Raw genomic sequence first — 19,359 nt, forward strand, 5'->3', positions numbered from 1 at the left:
GGACAGTGGAGTTTATCCTCCTAGCGGTGATGTCCTTTGACCGCTACATGGCCATCTGTAACCCCCTGCGCTATACCATCATCATGAACAGCAACGTCTGTCTCCTACTGGTTCTGGGATGCTGGGTAGGAGCCTTCTTCTCAGTGTTGTGCCCAACTATTGTGGTGTCCAGACTGCCCTACTGTTATAAAGAAATCAGTCATTTTTTCTGTGACATTGCCCCTCTGCTACAGGTGGCCTGCATAGACACTCATTTCATTGAGATGATAAACTTCCTCTTATCTTCCCTCGTCCTCCTGACCTCGTTGGTACTCACCATTGTGTCTTACACCTACATCATTTCTACCATTTTGCGCATCCCCTCAGCCCAAGGACATCAGAAGGCATTTTCCACCTGTGCTTCTCACATCACGGTCGTCTCCATTGCCTATGGGAGCAACATCTTCATGTATGTGAGGCCCAGCCAGAGCCGTTCGCTGGATTTTGACAAAGTGACTGCTGTTCTCACCACTATGGTGACGCCTCTTCTGAACCCCTTCATTTATAGTCTAAGGAATGCAAAGGTAAAAAAAGTTTTGAGAGAAGCAATCAGCAAAATCATGTCCTTATTACACAGGAGAACTTGAACTCTCTTGCCTAGGCGAACTTGTAAGTTCGTTTGCTAAGAATGGCTATTTTCAACCCTTGGACTCTATATGGAGATATGCATGCTTGAAACCACAAAATCAAAGATATGTGGGAAGATATAAAAAGGCTTCATGTCACATCAGATACAAAGTATTGTAGTCAAGATCCAAGGGAGGCAATTCAAGCATAGAGAAAATAACACATTTTGAATTCTATTATTAGACCATCTCACACACAGAATATCATGAATCAATGAAAAATACTTAACTGAAGTCAGAAAACCCTGAATTTTAAGCCTGAATCTATTGCTTTTTTTTTTATCATGTGGCACTTAGCATATCTGAACCTTAGCTTTTTCAACAGTAATGTGGGAAATACATTTGGTGATTTTCCTTTTTCTCTTTGTTATTGTAGGCCCAACCAAGATAGTCTAAGAAATACAGCCATGGGTAACTAATAGTGAGCACTTCTAACTGGTTCTTTTCAGATGTTTGAGATGCCTGGCTTCATTCCTGACAGCTAAAGACTGTAGATACTAACAGAAACAAGGAAGAAGAATATCCCAGCTTTGTACAGCATACTTAAATATGTACATCTGTATATCTCACCTCATCCTCTTAACCTTGAGAAGCTGATACTATTATCTCCAAAACCGAGGTCCACAGAGGTTAAGCCTCTTGCCCCAAACCATACCCTGGAGGGTGGCACAAATTTAAAGAATGCAGACTTCAGTCTACTGTACACCTCACTGTACCAGGAAGAAACTTTAGAGGGAAAAGAGTTAACCCGGAAGTTATCCACTTTTTTCTGAAACCAGGGCATTGCCTGCCTGCCCTAACTGTCTGGCAGACCTGCAGATAAGGGCAGACCAAGATACAGTTAGAATAGACCATGAGAGGGGCGCCTGCACGGCTGTCGGTTGAGCATCCGACTTAGGCTCAGGTTGTGATCTCGGGGGTTTGTGGGTTTGAGCCCCGTGTTGGGTTCTGTGCTGACGGCTCAGAGCCTGGAGCCTGCTTCGGATTCTGTGTCTCCCTCTCTCTGCCCCTCTCCTGCTTATGATCTGTCTGTCTCATTCTCAAAAATAAACATTAAAAAAATTAAAAAAAAAAAAAAGAATAGACTGTGAGAGGCAACTGGCTTGGAAGGAAAACCAATTATCTTGAGACCACAATGGACCAGGGAGTCTAGACTAATCAACTGTGGCAGCTGGCTGATGTGGCAACCATATCCAGAAAAAATAAGCATCCTAGAATTCCTCTGGTTCGGAGAAAACAAAAGCAAAAAACTAATCATGCTCGCTTTAGTAAGATTGTGTTTATGATAATAATAATCAAGATATATAGAATCCCACAAGATAAGGAACAGGAAGACCTGGTAAGGGATGAGAATCAGGAATTAAAAAACCTTGAGGAACCAAGGCAGGTGCCCTCTTCGCCTCAGAATCTCTGATCCTTCTCTTGCTCTCTCTGGAGTTATATGATCTCTATATTACTATTTTTCTCCACGTATCTTGAGGTACGCTGAATAATGGACCCCCAAAGTATTCAGGTCCTAATCTCTAAAACCCATGAACGTAAGTAACAAATAAGGTACACAAGGCAAAGGGATCTCACAGGGGTGATTAAATTAAAGATCTTGAGAGAGGGAGGTCATCCTGGATTATCTAGATGGGTCCTCATTATAATCATAAGTGTCATTATGCGAGAGACAATAGAGGGAGATTTTACCACACAAGAGATGGTAATTTGATAACAGAAGCAGAGAGAAATTTGAAGATGCTGTGCTACCGCCTGGAAGACAGAGGAAGGGGCCACGAGCTAAGGAATGCACTTCTAGAAGCTGGAAAAGGCAAGAAAATGAGTTCTTTCCTCTGGCACAGCCCACTGACACCTGTTCAGGCCCGTGGAAGCCGATTTTGGACTTCTGGTCTCCAGACTGGGATAAAATATCTCAGTGCTGTTTTAAGACCCCCAACTTTGTGGTAATTTGTTACAGCACCCACGTTCCTCTCTACGCCAACTATTTTACTTCACTTCTCCGTGCACACAGAAGGTAATGGCTGCTTCAGTCATTTGTAAATAATGCCTATAGGCAGTCATAGATATATATTCATACAAGCATATATATTGAATGCACTTAAATATGTTGATATACATGTAGACAGAGAATTTATTTGGATATATATTTAAAATGATCTCAGGTCAAAAGCCAAGTTCCTGGAAGGAAGATCCTATTGGTCGATTGGAGGTGAGATGCCCTCTCCTGATTCACTGATTGGTGACAGGAAAGGTTCACAAGGAGTTAAATTGCCTTCTATTCATGCAGCCACTGAGCAGGTGCCATGGAGACAAGCACAGCATAAGAACAGGGAGAAAACAGTAGGTATCTCTAAGATCAAAAAGAGTCCCTACCAGTGTGGTCATTAACCTTCTAGCTGCATGAACAATGACTGACACTTTAAGAATTGACGCGACTCTATCTTGAGAAAATAGGCAGAGAAAGTGCTGCCTTAAGGATGGATTCAGAATATCATAAAGGAACACCATCCATCCTAAGATATTGCGGCAAACAAATGTCTAAAGATCAGAAGAAACTAGAACAATATCACCAGGAATGAAGCACTCATATAATGATCTGCTATGCACTCATTACCAGACACTAAATGAGATAGGATTTAGATACTATCTAAAGTATCTATATAAATATAGGGGCGCCTGGGTGGCGCAGTCGGTTAAGCGTCCGACTTCAGCCAGGTCACGAGCTCGCGGTCCATGAGTTCGAGCCCCGCGTCAGGCTCTGGGCTGATGGTGATGGCTCGGAGCCTGGAGCCTGTTTCCGATTCTGTGTCTCCCTCTCTCTCTGCCCCTCCCCCGTTCATGCTCTGTCTCTCTCTGTCCCAAAAATAAATAAAAAACGTTGAAAAAAAAAATATCTATATAAATATAGATACTTTATAAAGTATATATCTACTATATAAAGTAACTATACTAGTTACTATATTAGCTTCCTAATGCTGCCATAACAAAGTTAGCAGCTTAAAATAACACAGATTTATCATCTGACTGTTCTGTGGGTCACAAGTTCAATACAAGCCTCCCCAGCCCAAATTCAGCAGGCTGCATTCCTTTCCAGGGGCTCTAGGGGAAAATCCATTCCCTATCCATCTGACTTGTTGACAGAATTCCCTTCCTTGAAGCTGTGGGACCAAGGTCCTCTTTTCTTGCTTGCTGGCTATCACCCAAGGGCCGTTCCCAGTTTCTAGAAGATGCTTCAGTTCTTGACTCATGGCCCCCCTTCCTCTACCTTCAGAGCCAACAATAGCAGGACATGTATCTCTCAAGTCTCAAATCTCTCCTTCTTCCATCTCCCCTATGACTTGGCTGACAAAGTTCTCCACTTTTAAAGACTCATTTGACTGGAGTGGGCCCACCTTAATATCCAGGATAATATCACCAATTCAAGTGGATCAGTCGGTCAAGCATCCCACTTCAGCTCAGGTCATGATCTCATGATTTGTGAGTTTGAGCCCCATGTCAGGCTCTGTGCTGACGGCTCAGAGCCTGGAGCCTGCTTTGGATTCTGTGTCTCTCTCTGCCCTTCCCCCACTCGTTCTCTGTCTCTGTCTCTCTCTCTCTCTTTCTCTCTCAAAAATAAACATTAATTTTTTTAATAAATAAACATTAAAAAAGTATATATATATATATATATATATATATATATCACCAATTCAAGGTCCTTTTCTTGAACTACTTTTGCAAAGTCCTTTCTGCCAAGTAAAGTAACATATTCACAGATTCTGGGGATTAGGACATGAATATCTTTAGGTGCCATTATTCTGCTTGCCAGCATTATGTTGCTAGTGGTCATGATCCAAGAAAGGAAGAATAAAGAACAGAGCACAGCAGGATTTCTTAAAGCCATTATTACATCCTTAACTTTATCTTTCATCACTTAAAACCAGAAGAATTTACAAATTCCAGAATACGAAAGACTAGTGAAAAGCAGCAATGTTCAAAAATACATATATGAATTAGCTATGTTTGTTTTTATGTAAATCATGGTTTGCTAAAAATGAATATAGTCTTCCCTTTCTGCTGTTTTAATTTTTTAATGAATTCCCATGTTACTCAAAGCCCCTATTCTGGTATCATTAACACAGAAAAGAAAAACCCAAGCAAATAGTGAATTTAAGCATGATTTTGGTACCCAGCTGGGGCTGGCCCCAGGTTGAGCCAGGCTTAAAACTGCAAATATCTTAAAAAGTTCATAAACTCTGAAAAATAACATAAATATACTGTTTTACTTTGATGTCGATTATTATGCTTATGATCAATATTGTTATAATAAAAGATAATCATAGCAGTTTCTACATTGATTCAAATTAGTTGAGTTACTTTTCCCAAATTTCGGGACATCTGGAAGGTTCCTTACTTTTCCCATCTGCAACTATGACTAGATATTTTAAACTACTCTCTTTTTCAATATGGAGGAAAGAGGAGGAACAAACCAAAGCACATCCACTTGCTAGATGAATTCTATTCCTCCAACTAAGGATGAAGGGCATCCCAACCAGGGAAACACTGTCAAATGTAATGAGTTTAATGAATTCATTGATCCTTCCACTTGCCAGGTAATTCTCACGTGCTCCTTCCTCCTGACTCAGTTGTAATACAATATTCAGCAACAACAACCATGAACATACACCTCAATCACATCACAAGAATGCGATAAAACATACCAAATTATTGTCATCGGTAGTCAAGAGTTTAGCTAAGCTACTCCATTTGGCACCCATTTGGCCAACCATTTGGCCAACCAGCACCCATTTGGCCAACCCATTTGGCCAAGCAGCCTGCTGTGACTTAAACTGACACTAGTCCCCTCATGCAAGCACACGCCCTAGATAGCAGTCTGCAGAGTCACAGACATAGGTCACTTTCTGACACGACCTCCCCCACGGTTCTTGTGCCCAACCATCTTCCCCATCCACCAGCACCTTCCCTTTGTGCGCCCCTTCAATAAGGCCCCAGTGTAACTTACCAAAACTCACTCTTTTGGTTACAATTGACCAATGTGGCTTTAGCCCGGGAACCCCAAAGCCCTCCAAGTTCTAATGAAGGCATATGCCCCGGGTGATTCCTCTCTGTCTGCATTCTGCCTCCAAGAGAAGCCCCCCCCAAGGTATGCCAGGTGCCTCCTCCAAGACCTGTGAGTAATAAACTCTATCATAACTCCTCTTGTGGTCTGTTCGACTGCAGCTCACCCTCGACAGGCACCGTCTTCTCCACTTAAGAAATGTTAACTTGACAAATTAATAGCAGGGGGGTACAACTACATGACTGTTGGCTTCATTCTTAAAATGCACTGAAAAATAATTTGTGTTTGTGCATGTGTGCATGTGTGGTACATTTCAGAAGTGTGCATTTCTTCTGTGAACTTTAAAAACCTCTTATTAAAAACATCTTTTATCATCTAGGATCGCTGGCCCTCCCCAAGAATGTTGTTTAAAGTTAACTAGGGATTCCTTCATTAATACGCTTTCTTACTTTCAGTATTTGGCAGAAAGTAAGGTCCCCTTTTTAAGAGATGATAATGTTGGGGCACCTGGGCGGCTCGGTCGGTTGAGCGTCCGACTTCAGCTCAGGTCATGATCCCACGGTCCGTGAATTCGAGCCCCACATCGGGCTCTGTGCTGACAGCTCAGAGCCTGGAGCCTGCTTCGGATTCTGTGTCTCCCTCTCTCTCTGTCCCTCTCCCACTCACACTCTGTCTCTCAACAATGAATAAATATTTTTTTTAAATAATAATAATAATTAAAAGATGATAATGTTGAGGGGCACCTGGGTAGCTGTGTCGGTTAAGCATCTGACTTCAGTTCAGATCATGACCTCGAGGTTTGTGGGTTCAAGCCCTGTGTGGGGCTCTGTGCTGACAGCTCAGAGCCTGGAGCCTTCTTTGGATTCTGTGACTCCCTCTTTTCTGCCCTTCCCCCACTCATGCTCTGTCTCTGTCTCTCAAAAAATAAATATTAAAAAACATAAAAAACAATAAAAGATGACAATGTTGAAAATGATTATGTATAAACTCTAGCTATAAAATTGTCAGTAATTATTTTTTAATCTTAACCTATTTTTTAAAATTTTTTAATGTTTATTTATTTTTGAGAGAGACAGACAGAGCACCAGCAAGGGAGGGGCAGAGAGGAAGACACAGAATCCAAAGCAGGGTCCAGGCTCTGAGCTGTCAGCACAGAGCCCAATGCAGGGCTCCAACTCACGAACCATGAGATCATGACCTGAGCCGAAGTCGGACGCTTAACCGACTGAGCCACCCAGATGCCCCATACTCTTAACCTATTTTAGATTTTTTAGCCATTCTGAGATCTCGAAAAGAATTGACCATCTTATAACCACACAATCAGTGTAAAAGAGAAGAGCTTGAAATAACACGTCAAATGAGAGAATACTATCTATGACCAATAAATAAAATATCAAGTTATTCTAATACTATTAGTAGTTATATAGTCTCTTCATGTGCAGAAATGCATGTATATGCCCTCCCGACACTGTACTGAAATCAGAGACATCACCTGACTTGAGGAGAGTGTATAAAAAATGCAGTGTACGTGCTCGCTTCGGCAGCACATATACTAAAAAATGCAGTGTATCATTTTACTTGTTTAGGCAAACGCATCTCATCTTGTTTGGGCAGCAGTCACGACACCGACTCTGAAAAAAACCTATACTTACATGTACAAAACCATTTCATTCATCATATCCCAAAATTAAAAACAACCCGAATGACTATTTGCAGGATAATGGATAAGCAGATATAGTATTTTTTTAAGTTTATTTATTTATTTTTGAGGAGAGAGAGATAAAGGCAGGGCAGAGAGCTAGAGAGAGACAGATGGATATGGAGAATCCCAAGCAGGCTCCACGCTGTCAGCTCAGAGCCTGACATAGGGCTCAAACTCTTGAACCATGAGATCGTGACCTGAGCCAAAATCAAGAGTCAAACACTCAACCAACTGAGCCACCCAAGCACCCCAGATATAGTATGTTTTTACAGTGGGATATTATTCAACATTAAATGGAAGGACCCAACGATGCAATAAGCTAGATGAATTTTGAGAAACATTATGTTGAGTGAAATAACCCCAATGTAAAAGAACTACATGATTACATTTGTGAAGTCCATGAACAGGCAAATCTGACCTATGCTCATAGAAATCAGAAAATCATTGCAGGTATGTAACGACTGGGAAGGACATGAGGGAACTTTCTGGGGTAATTAAAATTTTCTGCATCTTGTTTGAACTGGTGGTTTATGGCCATGTACCATCAACAAAACTTTTTGAACCAAATTTTAAATTTTAGTGCCTGTTATATACAAATTAAACCTCAATAAACAATTTTCTTACATCTCTACACAAGGTAAACTCAGGCTCAAATTTACAAGTGAATTCACCAACTACCAAAGAACAAGTCATTTCAATCTTATAACTCACCAAAAGATTTTTAATATTCAATTCTCTCTTACCGGTTTTAAGGGTTACTTTAACATAGATCCCACCACCAGATTTTATGAGAAAGTAAGAGTATAGGCTAATCTCACCCATGAATCTCAATGGAAAAATTCTCAAGAAAATACCAGCAAACAAAATATATGAGAGTTGAGTGTATCCCAGGAATGCAAAAATGGCTCGACATTAAAATATCAAGAATTATAATTTACCACATCAGCATAAACTATTTTTTTCAGCAGAAGACACCTGAATGGATACAATACAATACAATACAATACAATACAATACAATACAATACTGTGGTATCTCCAGACAATGGAATATTACTCAGGATTAAAAAGCAATGAGTTGTCAAGCTATGAAAAAACATGGAGAGAAATGCCAATGCATATTATCAAACAAAATAATCAACTTGAAAAGTTACTTCTCTATGATTCCAACTCTACGACATTCTGGAAAAAGCAAAAGTATGGAGCCTGTAAAAAGATCAGTGGTGGTGTGAATGGAGGGACATCACCAGGAAAAGCACAGAGGATTTTTAGAGCCGTGAAATACTCTGTGTGGCATATACTGATGGATACATATTATATATTTGTCTAAACCCATAGAAGATACAACACCAAGAATGAGCCCTAAAATAAACTATGGGCTGTTTGTGATGTGACAGTGTAGGTTCATCAGTGGCAACAAATGTACCATTTTGGTGAGAGATGTTGATAATGGGGGAGGCCCACACGCAGAGGGCAGCCGGTATATGGGAAATCTTTGCACTCTCCTCACACTGTTGCTGAAAACCTAAAACCGCTCTGAGAAAATAAAGTCCTTCAAATAAATAAGGGAATTAGCATTAAGAAAAAGTATCTTTCAAAGAAAAAAAATACTTAAAATATCCTCCCTGTATCAACAGTGAACAGTATTAATATAACACAATAGTATAGAAAGTCAGTTTGGGGGCACCTGGTGGTTCAGTCAGTTAAGTGTCCCACTCTTGATTCCAGCTCAGGTCATGATCTCACAGTTGTGGGATCAAGCCCTGCATCAGGCTCTGCACTGACAGCGTGAAGCCTGCTTGGGATTTTCTCACTACCTCTCTCTCTGCCCCTCTCCTCCCCTCTCTGGCTCTCAAGATAAATGAATGAATGAATGAATGAATGAATGAATAAATAAATAAAATATTTTAAAAAGTCAGTTTGTTCAATCAGAAGTTACGATATCTTGGTGCGGGAGATATAGGAAGAAGAAAAATGACCAAAGAACTTAACACTCATCTTCATAACAGGAATTTAATAGACAATGTGTAAATCTGATAGATTCGGAAAGAAAAATATAAGCATTCATTTTAAAATATGAAGGTAACATTAGAAGAGACAAAAGCCTTTAAAGGACTAAGAGAAGGGAAGGAGTAAGTGACTTCTCTTTTTCTAGACCAAAGTTTTAATATTCATTAATTTTTAACTATGTAATCTGTTTAGGTTTTTTTTTTAAGTTTATTTATTTATTTTGAGAGAGAGTGCGTGCGTGTGCGTGAGGGAGGGGCAGAGAGAGAGAGAGAGAGAATACCAAGCAAGCTGGGAGCTGTCAGCACAGAGCCCCATGCAGGGCTGGAACTCACAAACTGCAAGATCATGACCTGAGCCGAAATTGAGAGTCAGATGCTTAACCAACTGAGCCACCCAGGCGCCCCCTGTAATCTGTTTAGTTTTTAAAATGAAAATCAATTTTAAAACAATGGGAGGAAAGTGTATCGGTTCAGAATGAGGGGAAAATGAGACCAGAGGAAAGAACAGCTTAGTTCCCAACCAGGAGAGCATGGAAGTAAAGATGCCGAGCACTCCCAGAAATTCTCAGCTCGCAGTGATGGAGCACAAGGTGCTTAGAGAGCCAGAGTTCATCTCGGGGTAGATGGAAAAGACATTCGAGTGTCTGAGTTGCTGGCGGTTAACACACTTGAGATAAGCAGCAGGGACATTGGACTTGTGGCTAAAACAGTGAATGTGAAGGCTGGTGCTGAAGAGTCAAAGCAGGGAGACCAAGAATCCCCATCGCCAAAGCACAAGCTACGGATTCACCCAGCATGTTCCTCCACCATGGAAACGGACTTCTGCAGCAATACCCGTATCACGTACATGTAGAAAGAGGAACACCAGTCCACAAGGACCCACCTGAAAACACGCCAAGTTGAGTGGCAATTCTCCCCGAGGGTAGAGCACAGAGGAGAGAAACAGAGTGACTGTATCAGTATGTTAACACTGATTATCTCCGTAAAAGGTTTTTAATTGAGGGGCGCCTGGGTGGCTCAGTCGGTTAAGCGGCCGACTTCGGCTCAGGTCATGATCTCGCGGTCCGTGAGTTCGAGCCCCGCGTGGGGCTCTGTGCTGACAGCTCAGAGCCTGGAGCCTGTTTCCGATTCTGTGTCTCCCTCTCTCTGACCCTCCCCCGTTCATGCTCTGTCTCTCTTTGTCTCAAAAATAAATAAACGTTAAAAAAATTTTTTTAAATAAAAAAGAAACAGCTGCACAAAGATTTATGTGCAAGAATATTTATTCAGTCATTATCTATGTGGGAACGAAATGCTGATCACCTAAATTACCAAAGCTAAGCAAATGGCTAAATATCTCACAGTCCCATCCATAGAATCAAACACTACACGACCCTTAAAAATGTGTTGTGTGAAGGAAGCTCTGGTAGGTGTTGGATGTGTCTGTTACCTTAATTGTCGTGATGATATTATGGGTGTTTGTATATGTCCAAACTCATAAAATTATGCATATTAAATATGTGCAGTTCTTTGCGGTTGTTGTTTTTAGGATTTTCTTTCTAAGCGATCTTTACACTCAGTGTAGGGATCGGTCTCCCAACCCTGAGGATCAAGAGTCACATGCTTTTCTGACTGAGCCAGCCAGGCACCCCTATGGGTAGGTCTTTGTGTATCAATTGTCCCTCGAAAAAATCTGATTTTAGAAAGTGATTTTATAGAGGGGCACCTGGGTGGCTCAGTAGGTTGAGTGTCCGACTTTAGTTCAGGTCGTGATCTCACAGTTCATGGGTTCAAGCCCCACATGGGGCTCTCTGCTGTCAGCACAGAGCCTGCTTCTGATCCTCTGTCCCCCTCTCTCTCTCTCTCTGCCCCTACCCCACTCACACTCTCTCTCTCAAAAATAAAGATAGACATTTAGAAAATGATTTTGTAGAGTTCTAGTAATTGACATGGAAAGATGATTTTTTTTTGAGAGAGAGAGAGAGAGAGAGACAGAGACAGACAGAGAGAGAGAATCCCAACCAGGCTCCACACTCATCACAGAGCCCGTTGTGGGGCTCAATCTCATGACTAGTGAGATCATGACCTAAGCCGAAATCAAGAGTTGGACACTCAACCGGCTGAGCCACTCAGGTGCCCCAAAAGATGAATGATTATTATTAAAAAAGAAAAATAGAAAAGCTAGCTACAAAATAGTATGTCAGCATCAATTATTTTAGATATATATGTATATGATGTAATTTTGAAACGGCCCGGAAATACATTTGCCAAAATCTGGTCATTGTATCCCTAACAGGTTTGATTGCAGATTATAATTTTTTTTTTTTGCATTTGCATGCTCTAATTATTTGCACTGGGAAAAAATGTGAGGGTTTTTTTGTCATGGGAAAGACTTCAAATAAAAAATGAAATAGGAACTTTTTTATCTCGGAGATGGGGTAGGAGGGGAGGTGGGAAAAGGAAAATGAGGGGAATGGCTCTAACCTATCTGTTAAGGAAGAGCTAAGTAAAATCTAGACAAGGAAAGCATTAAACTTAAAGAATGGGTGCTTTTAACCTGAAATGGGATACCGTGCCAAAGAACACATCTCAGATACTGGGATAAAGAACAACTGTATGATCTTGATGTACACTTTGATGATTTCAACTGATCAAGTAAATGAAGTAAGCTAAATTACCTCCATTTTGCCATCCTGTGTATAATGTGTACCTCTCTGGTTTTATCACATTGTATAACATCCTCTTAAATAATCAGCCAGAAATAAGTCAGACAAAGACAAAAACCATATGATTTCGCTTATATATGGGATCTAAAAGTAAATAGATAGATAGAGAGAGAGAGAGAGAGAGAGAGAGAGAGAGAGATGATAGATAGATAGGATTAAGAGAACCAAACTTCCACTCATAAAATAAGTCATGAGGATGAAAAGTACAGCATAGGGAATATGGTCAATAATACTGCAATAACATATAGTGACAGTAACTACACTTATCATGGTGAAACTGAGTAAAATATAGGATTGTTGAACCAATGTCTTGTAAACCTGAAACTGATATAACATTGTATATTCATTATACTTCAATAAAAAAATAATAATCAGCCAGATATTTGATGTATATATTATTACATACTTCACAGAATTTGTAGAAGGTAGGTTTTGGATACAGGATATAACCTAAAGATAAAATATCCAGTATTCCCTTCTGATGTGTCATCTAAAGTGATTAGCAGGAAGCCTGAACCATTGTCCATTTCAGATATTTCTTGTCTGTTTCCATAAATCTACTTGTGTAAGGAAAAGACTTTCAAAAATGAGAGACTCTGGAAATCACCAAGTATCGGAGGCAGGGAGAGTCAATCTTTATCTCTTACTCATGGCAGGTCATCATTATCAACTGTCAAAGTGAAAGAAAATTTGTCATAGAAAAAGCTGGAAAGTATTTTAAAGGATTTCTCTCTCAGTGACTGTATACTTCAGAAAAAATAGTTCTAGCTAAAGTGTGAGTCAGTACTTTATAGCATATTTTTAACTGGGAACATGAAGCTGGCTGCACTGAAGAGAAGTTTCATTTAATGAGACTAAATAGAATTTCATTACTGGAAGGAAGCTTAGAGGTTTTTTTAATCCAGTCTTCTCCCTTCATTTTATGGAAAAAGTTGTGTCTAAATGGTATTTTGACTTTCCCTAAGATGCACAAGAATGATTTTCTGATCAAGGGCTAAACCCCTGACCCATCTCCCAATGTAAGGCACTCTCTACAACACATTTTCAACAGATATTTATAAAATTATCTCCCAAGCTGATCTTCCTTTTCTTGTTTCTTAAGGGAGATGCTGCCTGCTGTGTAGCCATGCCCATGGGAAATTGGAGCACAGTGACTGAATTCACCCTGATCGCCTTTCCCACTCTCCTGGAGCTTCGAATACTCCTCTTTGTGGTTCTTTTGCTGACTTACACATTAACAGCAGTAGGAAACATTGTCATCATCTTCCTAATATGGACTGATAATCACCTGCAAACCCCAATGTACATTTTCCTCAGTAATTTGTCTTTTCTGGATATTTTATACACCACTGTCGTTACACCAAAGTTGCTAGCCTGCCTCCTAGGAGAGAAGAAAACCATATCCTTTGCTGGCTGTATCACTCAAACATATTTCTACTTCTTTCTGGGGACAGTGGAGTTTATCCTCCTAGCAGTGATGTCCTTTGACCGCTACATGGCCATCTGTAACCCCCTGCGCTATACCATCATCATGAACAGCAGGACCTGCCTCCTGCTGGTTCTGAGCTGCTGGGTAGGAGCCTTCCTGTTTGTGTTGGTACCAATCATTGTAGTGACAAGGCTACCTTACTGTGGAAAAGAAATCAAGCATTTTTTCTGTGACATTGCCCCTCTTCTGCAGGTGGCCTGTGTAGATACTCACCTCATTGAGCAGATCAACTTTCTCCTATCTGCCCTTGTCATCCTGAGCTCCCTGGCATTCACTACTGCATCCTATACCTACATCATCTCCACCATCCTGTGCATCCCCTCGGCCCAAGGCCGTCAAAAAGCTTTTTCTACCTGTGCCTCTCACATCACAGTCATTTCCATTGCTTACGGGAGCAATATCTTTGTGTATGTGAGACCCAATCAGAACTATTCCCTGAATTTTGACAAGGTAGCTGCTGTCCTCATTACAGTGGTGACCCCTCTCCTGAATCCTTTCATTTATAGTTTGAGAAATGAAAAGGTGAAAGAAGCATTGAGAGAGACAATAAACAGAATCATGTCCTTGATACTAAGGATAACCTGACATTAGTGCTTAGTACATCACACATTTCTTATCTTCAACACATTCATTCTGCATGAGTACTGTGCCATGTTGGCATTCCAGAAACATGAGACTGTGTCAACAGGATGAACAATGACCATACCGAACTGAAAAAACTTCTTCTTACATTTAGAAAAAAAAATTGAATCCATAAACCCTTGTACATTCATAGCTTTAAACCATGAAACATTACCTAAGTAGGATCCAGAGGTTTCCAACTCTAGTCTTGACTAAGTCAGTTTATTTTCCAGGTGATTTTGACCACGTCACAACTTATCTGAGACTTGCTGTCTCCATCTCTACATGAAATAATAGGTAATAAAGTATCACTATTTGTAATAAGACATTTAAAGTTAGAGCATTTTAACTTCTTGTTAGGCATGCTTGAAAATTTCAAGAGATTCAGTTTCCACCTCTTTTATTTACCTAGATCTCATGTGGTACGAGAAGTGAGGAAAAAAGAGGGAAGACTCAGGATGCCATCAAGCCTGTGTCTATAAACCTGAGTGAGTGCTCTCTTTGGCAGCACATATACTTTTTTAAAAAAATGTTTAATGTTTATTTCATTTTTGAGAGAGACAGACAGACAGAGCATGAGTGGGGAGGGGCAGAGAGAGAGGGAGACACAGAATCCGAAGCAGGCTGCGGGCTCCGAGCTGTCAGCACAGAGACCGATGCGGGACTCAGACTTACACACCATTAGATCATGACCTGAGCCAAAGTCAGACGCTCAACCGATGGAGTCACCCAGGTGCCCCTACAGTACATATGTTAAAACTGGAACAATGCAAAGAGGATCTGCGTGGCCCCTGCACGAGGGTGACATCCAAGTTCATGAAGCCTTCCATGTTGCTCAGTGGCAGATGGTAACTAGACTTGTCATGAGGATCATTTCATAATGTATAAAAACATTGAATCACTATGATGTACTCTTAAAACTAATTTGTGTATCAATTACATTTCAATAAAAAAAAAAGTCACTGAAAAAGAAAACCCAAGTGAAAGGTAGAGATGTTGGCCGAGAAAAGGAACATAAGAAGGGCAGGTCATGAATAACTTTGGTAAAATGTTTAATGGAATTTGGGGGGTAAAAGCCAAAATAAAGCAGGTGAAATAGTGTGCATACATAAAGAAAATATAAACATAGTGAACACTTTCAAGAAGGTTAGTGGATCATCAACAATAGCCAAATTATGGAAAAGCCCAAATGCCCATTGACTGATGAATGAAGTATATGTATATATATATATATATATATATATACACACACACACATACAATAAGGAAGATTTTCAAATCAGAGCTCCCAGCTGTTGTGTTAAAAGTCAGATTTATTAGTTCTTTTCTCAGTCACTTAAATCGTTTGCGATCTAAATATCTCTTGCCTTTTTCTGACTCTAAAAGAAAAAAGAAAAAAAAAACAGAAAAGGACTGCCTGGGTGACTCAGTCAGTTAAATATCTGACTCTTGATTTTGGATCAGGTCATGATCTCATGATTCATGGGATCAAGCCCTGCGTGGAACTCTGCTCTGTTGGCAAGAAGCCTGCTGGGGATTCTCTCTCTCCCTCTCTCAAACTAAATAAACATTTTAAAAAAGGAAGGGAAGGGAAGGAAAAAAAGCCTTAGTTAAATTGTACAGTCCACAGAGGTGCCTGGGTGGCTCAGTCAGTTGAGCCTCTGACCTAGGCTCAAGTCATGATCTCATGGTTCATGAGTTCAAGCCCCGCATCGGGCTCACCGCTGTTAGTGCGGATCCTCTGTCCCCCTCTCTCTCTGCACCTCCCCTACTCATGCTCGCTCTCTCTCTCTCTCTCTCTCTCTCAAGAATAAATAAACCTATAAAAGAACATTTATTGTAGAAGTACTCTCAAACAGTGGTCACCATTATAATCATTATCACTTATGACCATTCTCTTTGTCCTACACTTTCACAGCTTAAAAAAAAAAAAAAAAAAAAAACCTTTGTATTATTTTATGTTTTGTTAATAACCATTATTCTTAGACAGAGTTGGCCATGATGATACCATACTCTCAGGATATTAGACAAAGAGCCTTGTAGAAAATGGGGTTTTTTTTTGCCTGAAATGCAATATGCACGAACTATAGACAAAGTGTCCATAAAAAGGGTTTCCACTAGTTTTTCTACCCTTTCTCTTTCAGGCAGTATCACATGTAGGAGTTGGGACCCAATTTCCTCTTGACCTCACCAGTCTGTGGACACAAAGCAGGTCACAATAAAATTCCAAATGTCACTGGCACTTGCCTTTCTCACCCAGACACATACCATAAACTCTCACTCTCCTATGCAATTACTACAAAGTGTTTCTTGGATTCCCCAAGAGATGTTTCATGTGTAGGTATGAACTTCCACCTAATACTATCTGGTTCTGGCTGCCCTTTGCTGATTTACGCCTTTTTTGAAGAGGCTCGAAAGCACAACTTTCTCATTGTCACTGCAGACTATTCCCTCTGTAAGAAAGTGGATGTAAGTGACGAAGAAGCTTTTGGTGTCTTTCCATGATCCCAAAACAGCAGACTACTGAGATGCTGGATATGCTGCTCTGTGCTCTGATGTATCTGCTATAGGGACACGAAGCCATATCCCAAGTAGAAGTTAGGAGAATCCCCATTATCCTGCTTCACTACCTGGGCACAGATGTAACATGGCTTATGCCCTGTATCTCAAAGAGCCCTTCACCTTCTTCATATGGCCCCTCTGCTTATAAGATTTAAAAATGAATCCATGTGACGTGGGTAGGTAATCAGTATCTGAAACAGATGCCCTGTTATCTTCACCACCATGATGCTACCCACACGTGCCCACCATCTCCAGCCAATATTCTGATATAAATTGACTCAGAATTTCTTTGCCCACCAGCATGTCACATATCCTAGTCTCCATCTGGGACCCCTAAGGCACATAAGTCAGACACAATTCCGACATAGTATATTTGAATATCTGAGACAACTTTATAAGAACTCTCACATCCCATCCAATTCACACAACTGTTCTCTGAGTAAAGTGAAGAAACTAGAGCACTGTTGTACATGCTCCGTACTGCCCTACATAAAACAGAGACAAAGAAGAGTAAGATATTAGGGGGCGCTGGGTGGCTCAGTCGGTTGAGCGTCCAGCTTCGCTCAGGTCATGATCTCGTGGTCTGTGAGTTCGAGCCCCGCGTCGGACTCTGTGCTGAGAGTTCGGAGCCTGGAGCCTACTTCAGATTCTGTGTCTCACTCTCTGCCCCTCTTCTGCTCACACTGTCCATCTCTCTCTCTCTCTCTCTCCCTCAAAATGAATAAACGTTAAAAAAAATTTTTTTAAAGAAGAGTAAGATATTAAAATTCTTGCAAAAGGAGTGCTCATGAATGCCTTAGGAGTTTGAAAGTGATTAGCAAATACAAGAAAAATTCTCTGGATACTGTTATATTTAGAAATTAAACCCTAGTGTTTTAATATAATCAAACAACAACAAAAAGATTCAATAATAAACCCATCTTAGTAGCAAACTGAAAATCCACAAAAATCCATTCTTTGAATTTAGTAATTTACCAGGTTTAGCCCTGACTGATAGAAATTTTATGCTCTGCCTTTTTTTTTTTTTACTGTTTACTTATTTTTGACAGAGAGAGAGAGACAGAACATGAGCGGGGGAGGGGCAGAGAGAGAGGAAGACACAGAATCCAAAGCCGGCTCCAGGCTCTGTCCGAGCGGTCAGCACAGAGCCCGACGCGGGGCTCGAACTCACAGACCGCGAAATCATGACCTGAGCTGAAGTCGGACGTTCAACCGACTGAGCCACCCAGGCGCCCCTATGCTCTGCCTTTTTAATACCTAATCACGTTTTTGTTTGTTTTCATAAATACCATAAGGATGTTCTTCATCTTCTTGGGGTTAAAGTTGAGCATTAAGCTTCATTAGTAACACACTCTAACCACCAGGGGGAGTGCAAGACACATGTCACCTGCCACCCACCTCTCCCCCACCACCCCTCCACACACACACACACACACACACACACACACACACAACCCCCAGACAATTTACCTCCTCCGGTCAGAGGAGGAGTAATTAACAAGTCCAATGAATTGCACTATACCAGGGGATCACTTGTGCACATTGTACTCTACGACATATTTCAAATTCAGGATCTATTAGATCCTAAGTGTTTTGGTGCTTTAGATGTGATAAGTGAACCAGTTCAAATGTTTATGAATCTTCGGAATCCTCTTTCACATATACATGGCTGAGATATACATATACTGAAATATATACATACATATATATGGTGCAGTAAGAGAAACTTGAAATCTCCTACTGCTGGTTGTCCTTCCCCTATTGTAATTCCCACATTACCCATTGGTATAGGGCAGAGAGGCATGACCGCCTCTTTATTGAAGGCCTGTGGCTTTAGGTCTTATAGGCAAATTCTTTTTCTTCTCCCTGGTGTGTTTTCCCTTGGACCCTTGGATTCTTTCCATGCTTCTGCTTTTTTTTTTCTTTAATCTTCAAGTGTTTTTGAAATATTTATTTTTTATAAGCAAACTTTAAACACAAAATGTTTCCATCTGAAAATTCATATGCAAAAAGTAATTTTAGGAGTGCCTGGGTGGCTCAGTCGGTTAAGCATCCGACTTCAGCTCAGGTCATGATCTCACGGTTCGTGGGTTCCAGCCCTGTGTCCAGCTCTGTGCTGACAGCTCAGAGCCTGGAGCCTGCTCCAGATTCTGTGTCTCCCTTTCTATCTACCCCTCCCCTGCTTGCTCTCTGTCTCTCTTTCTCAAAAATAAACATTTTTTGGAAAAAAATAATAAAAATGTAAAATATATTATGCCCATGTCCATTAAAATAACCTGTTATCTAAATATTGACAACTAACATAAATAGAATACTTTTCATATACACGCATGTACTTTAATCAGATTTTCCAAGAATGCATCTTTCTGAGTTCAGTGTTACTTCTTAAACATTTCAACAAACAAAAAAACTACAATTTTTTTTCAAGGTTGCGTTCTTCTTAATTAAAATATATACCCAGGGAGAGTTACCGAAATTCCATTGTTTTCATCATGAGCTAATAGTGAATATAACAAAATTCAGTGGAATTATTATCTTTGTTTCT

At 40.5% G+C, this 19,359-nt stretch overlaps 2 protein-coding genes and 1 non-coding gene across 3 annotated transcripts in view; all 3 read left to right on the plus strand.

Annotated features, from left to right (window-relative positions):
• LOC125929619 (olfactory receptor 6M1-like) overlaps window positions 1-626 on the plus strand; it is a 4,353-nt gene extending 3,727 nt beyond the window's left edge. Inside the window, exon 2 of the mRNA XM_049640985.1 lies at window positions 7-626. Coding sequence (XP_049496942.1) covers window positions 7-626 — 620 coding nt within the window. The remainder of the gene's footprint in view (window positions 1-6) is intronic.
• Window positions 627-13,268: 12,642 nt separating this feature from the next.
• LOC125908745 (olfactory receptor 6M1) lies at window positions 13,269-14,216 on the plus strand. The gene has a single exon (XM_049611540.1). The coding sequence runs from the start codon at window positions 13,269-13,271 to the stop codon at window positions 14,214-14,216; it is 948 nt and encodes a 315-aa protein (XP_049467497.1).
• A 769-nt stretch (window positions 14,217-14,985) lies between these two features.
• Window positions 14,986-15,088, plus strand: LOC125917390 (U6 spliceosomal RNA). Its single transcript, XR_007456180.1, has one exon. It is a non-coding gene; the product is annotated as a U6 spliceosomal RNA (small nuclear RNA).
• The last annotated feature ends 4,271 nt before the right edge of the window (window positions 15,089-19,359 follow it).

This window comes from Panthera uncia, chromosome D1 (assembly GCF_023721935.1).
Source record: "Panthera uncia isolate 11264 chromosome D1, Puncia_PCG_1.0, whole genome shotgun sequence".
In the NCBI taxonomy this organism is placed as follows: domain Eukaryota; kingdom Metazoa; phylum Chordata; class Mammalia; order Carnivora; family Felidae; genus Panthera; species Panthera uncia.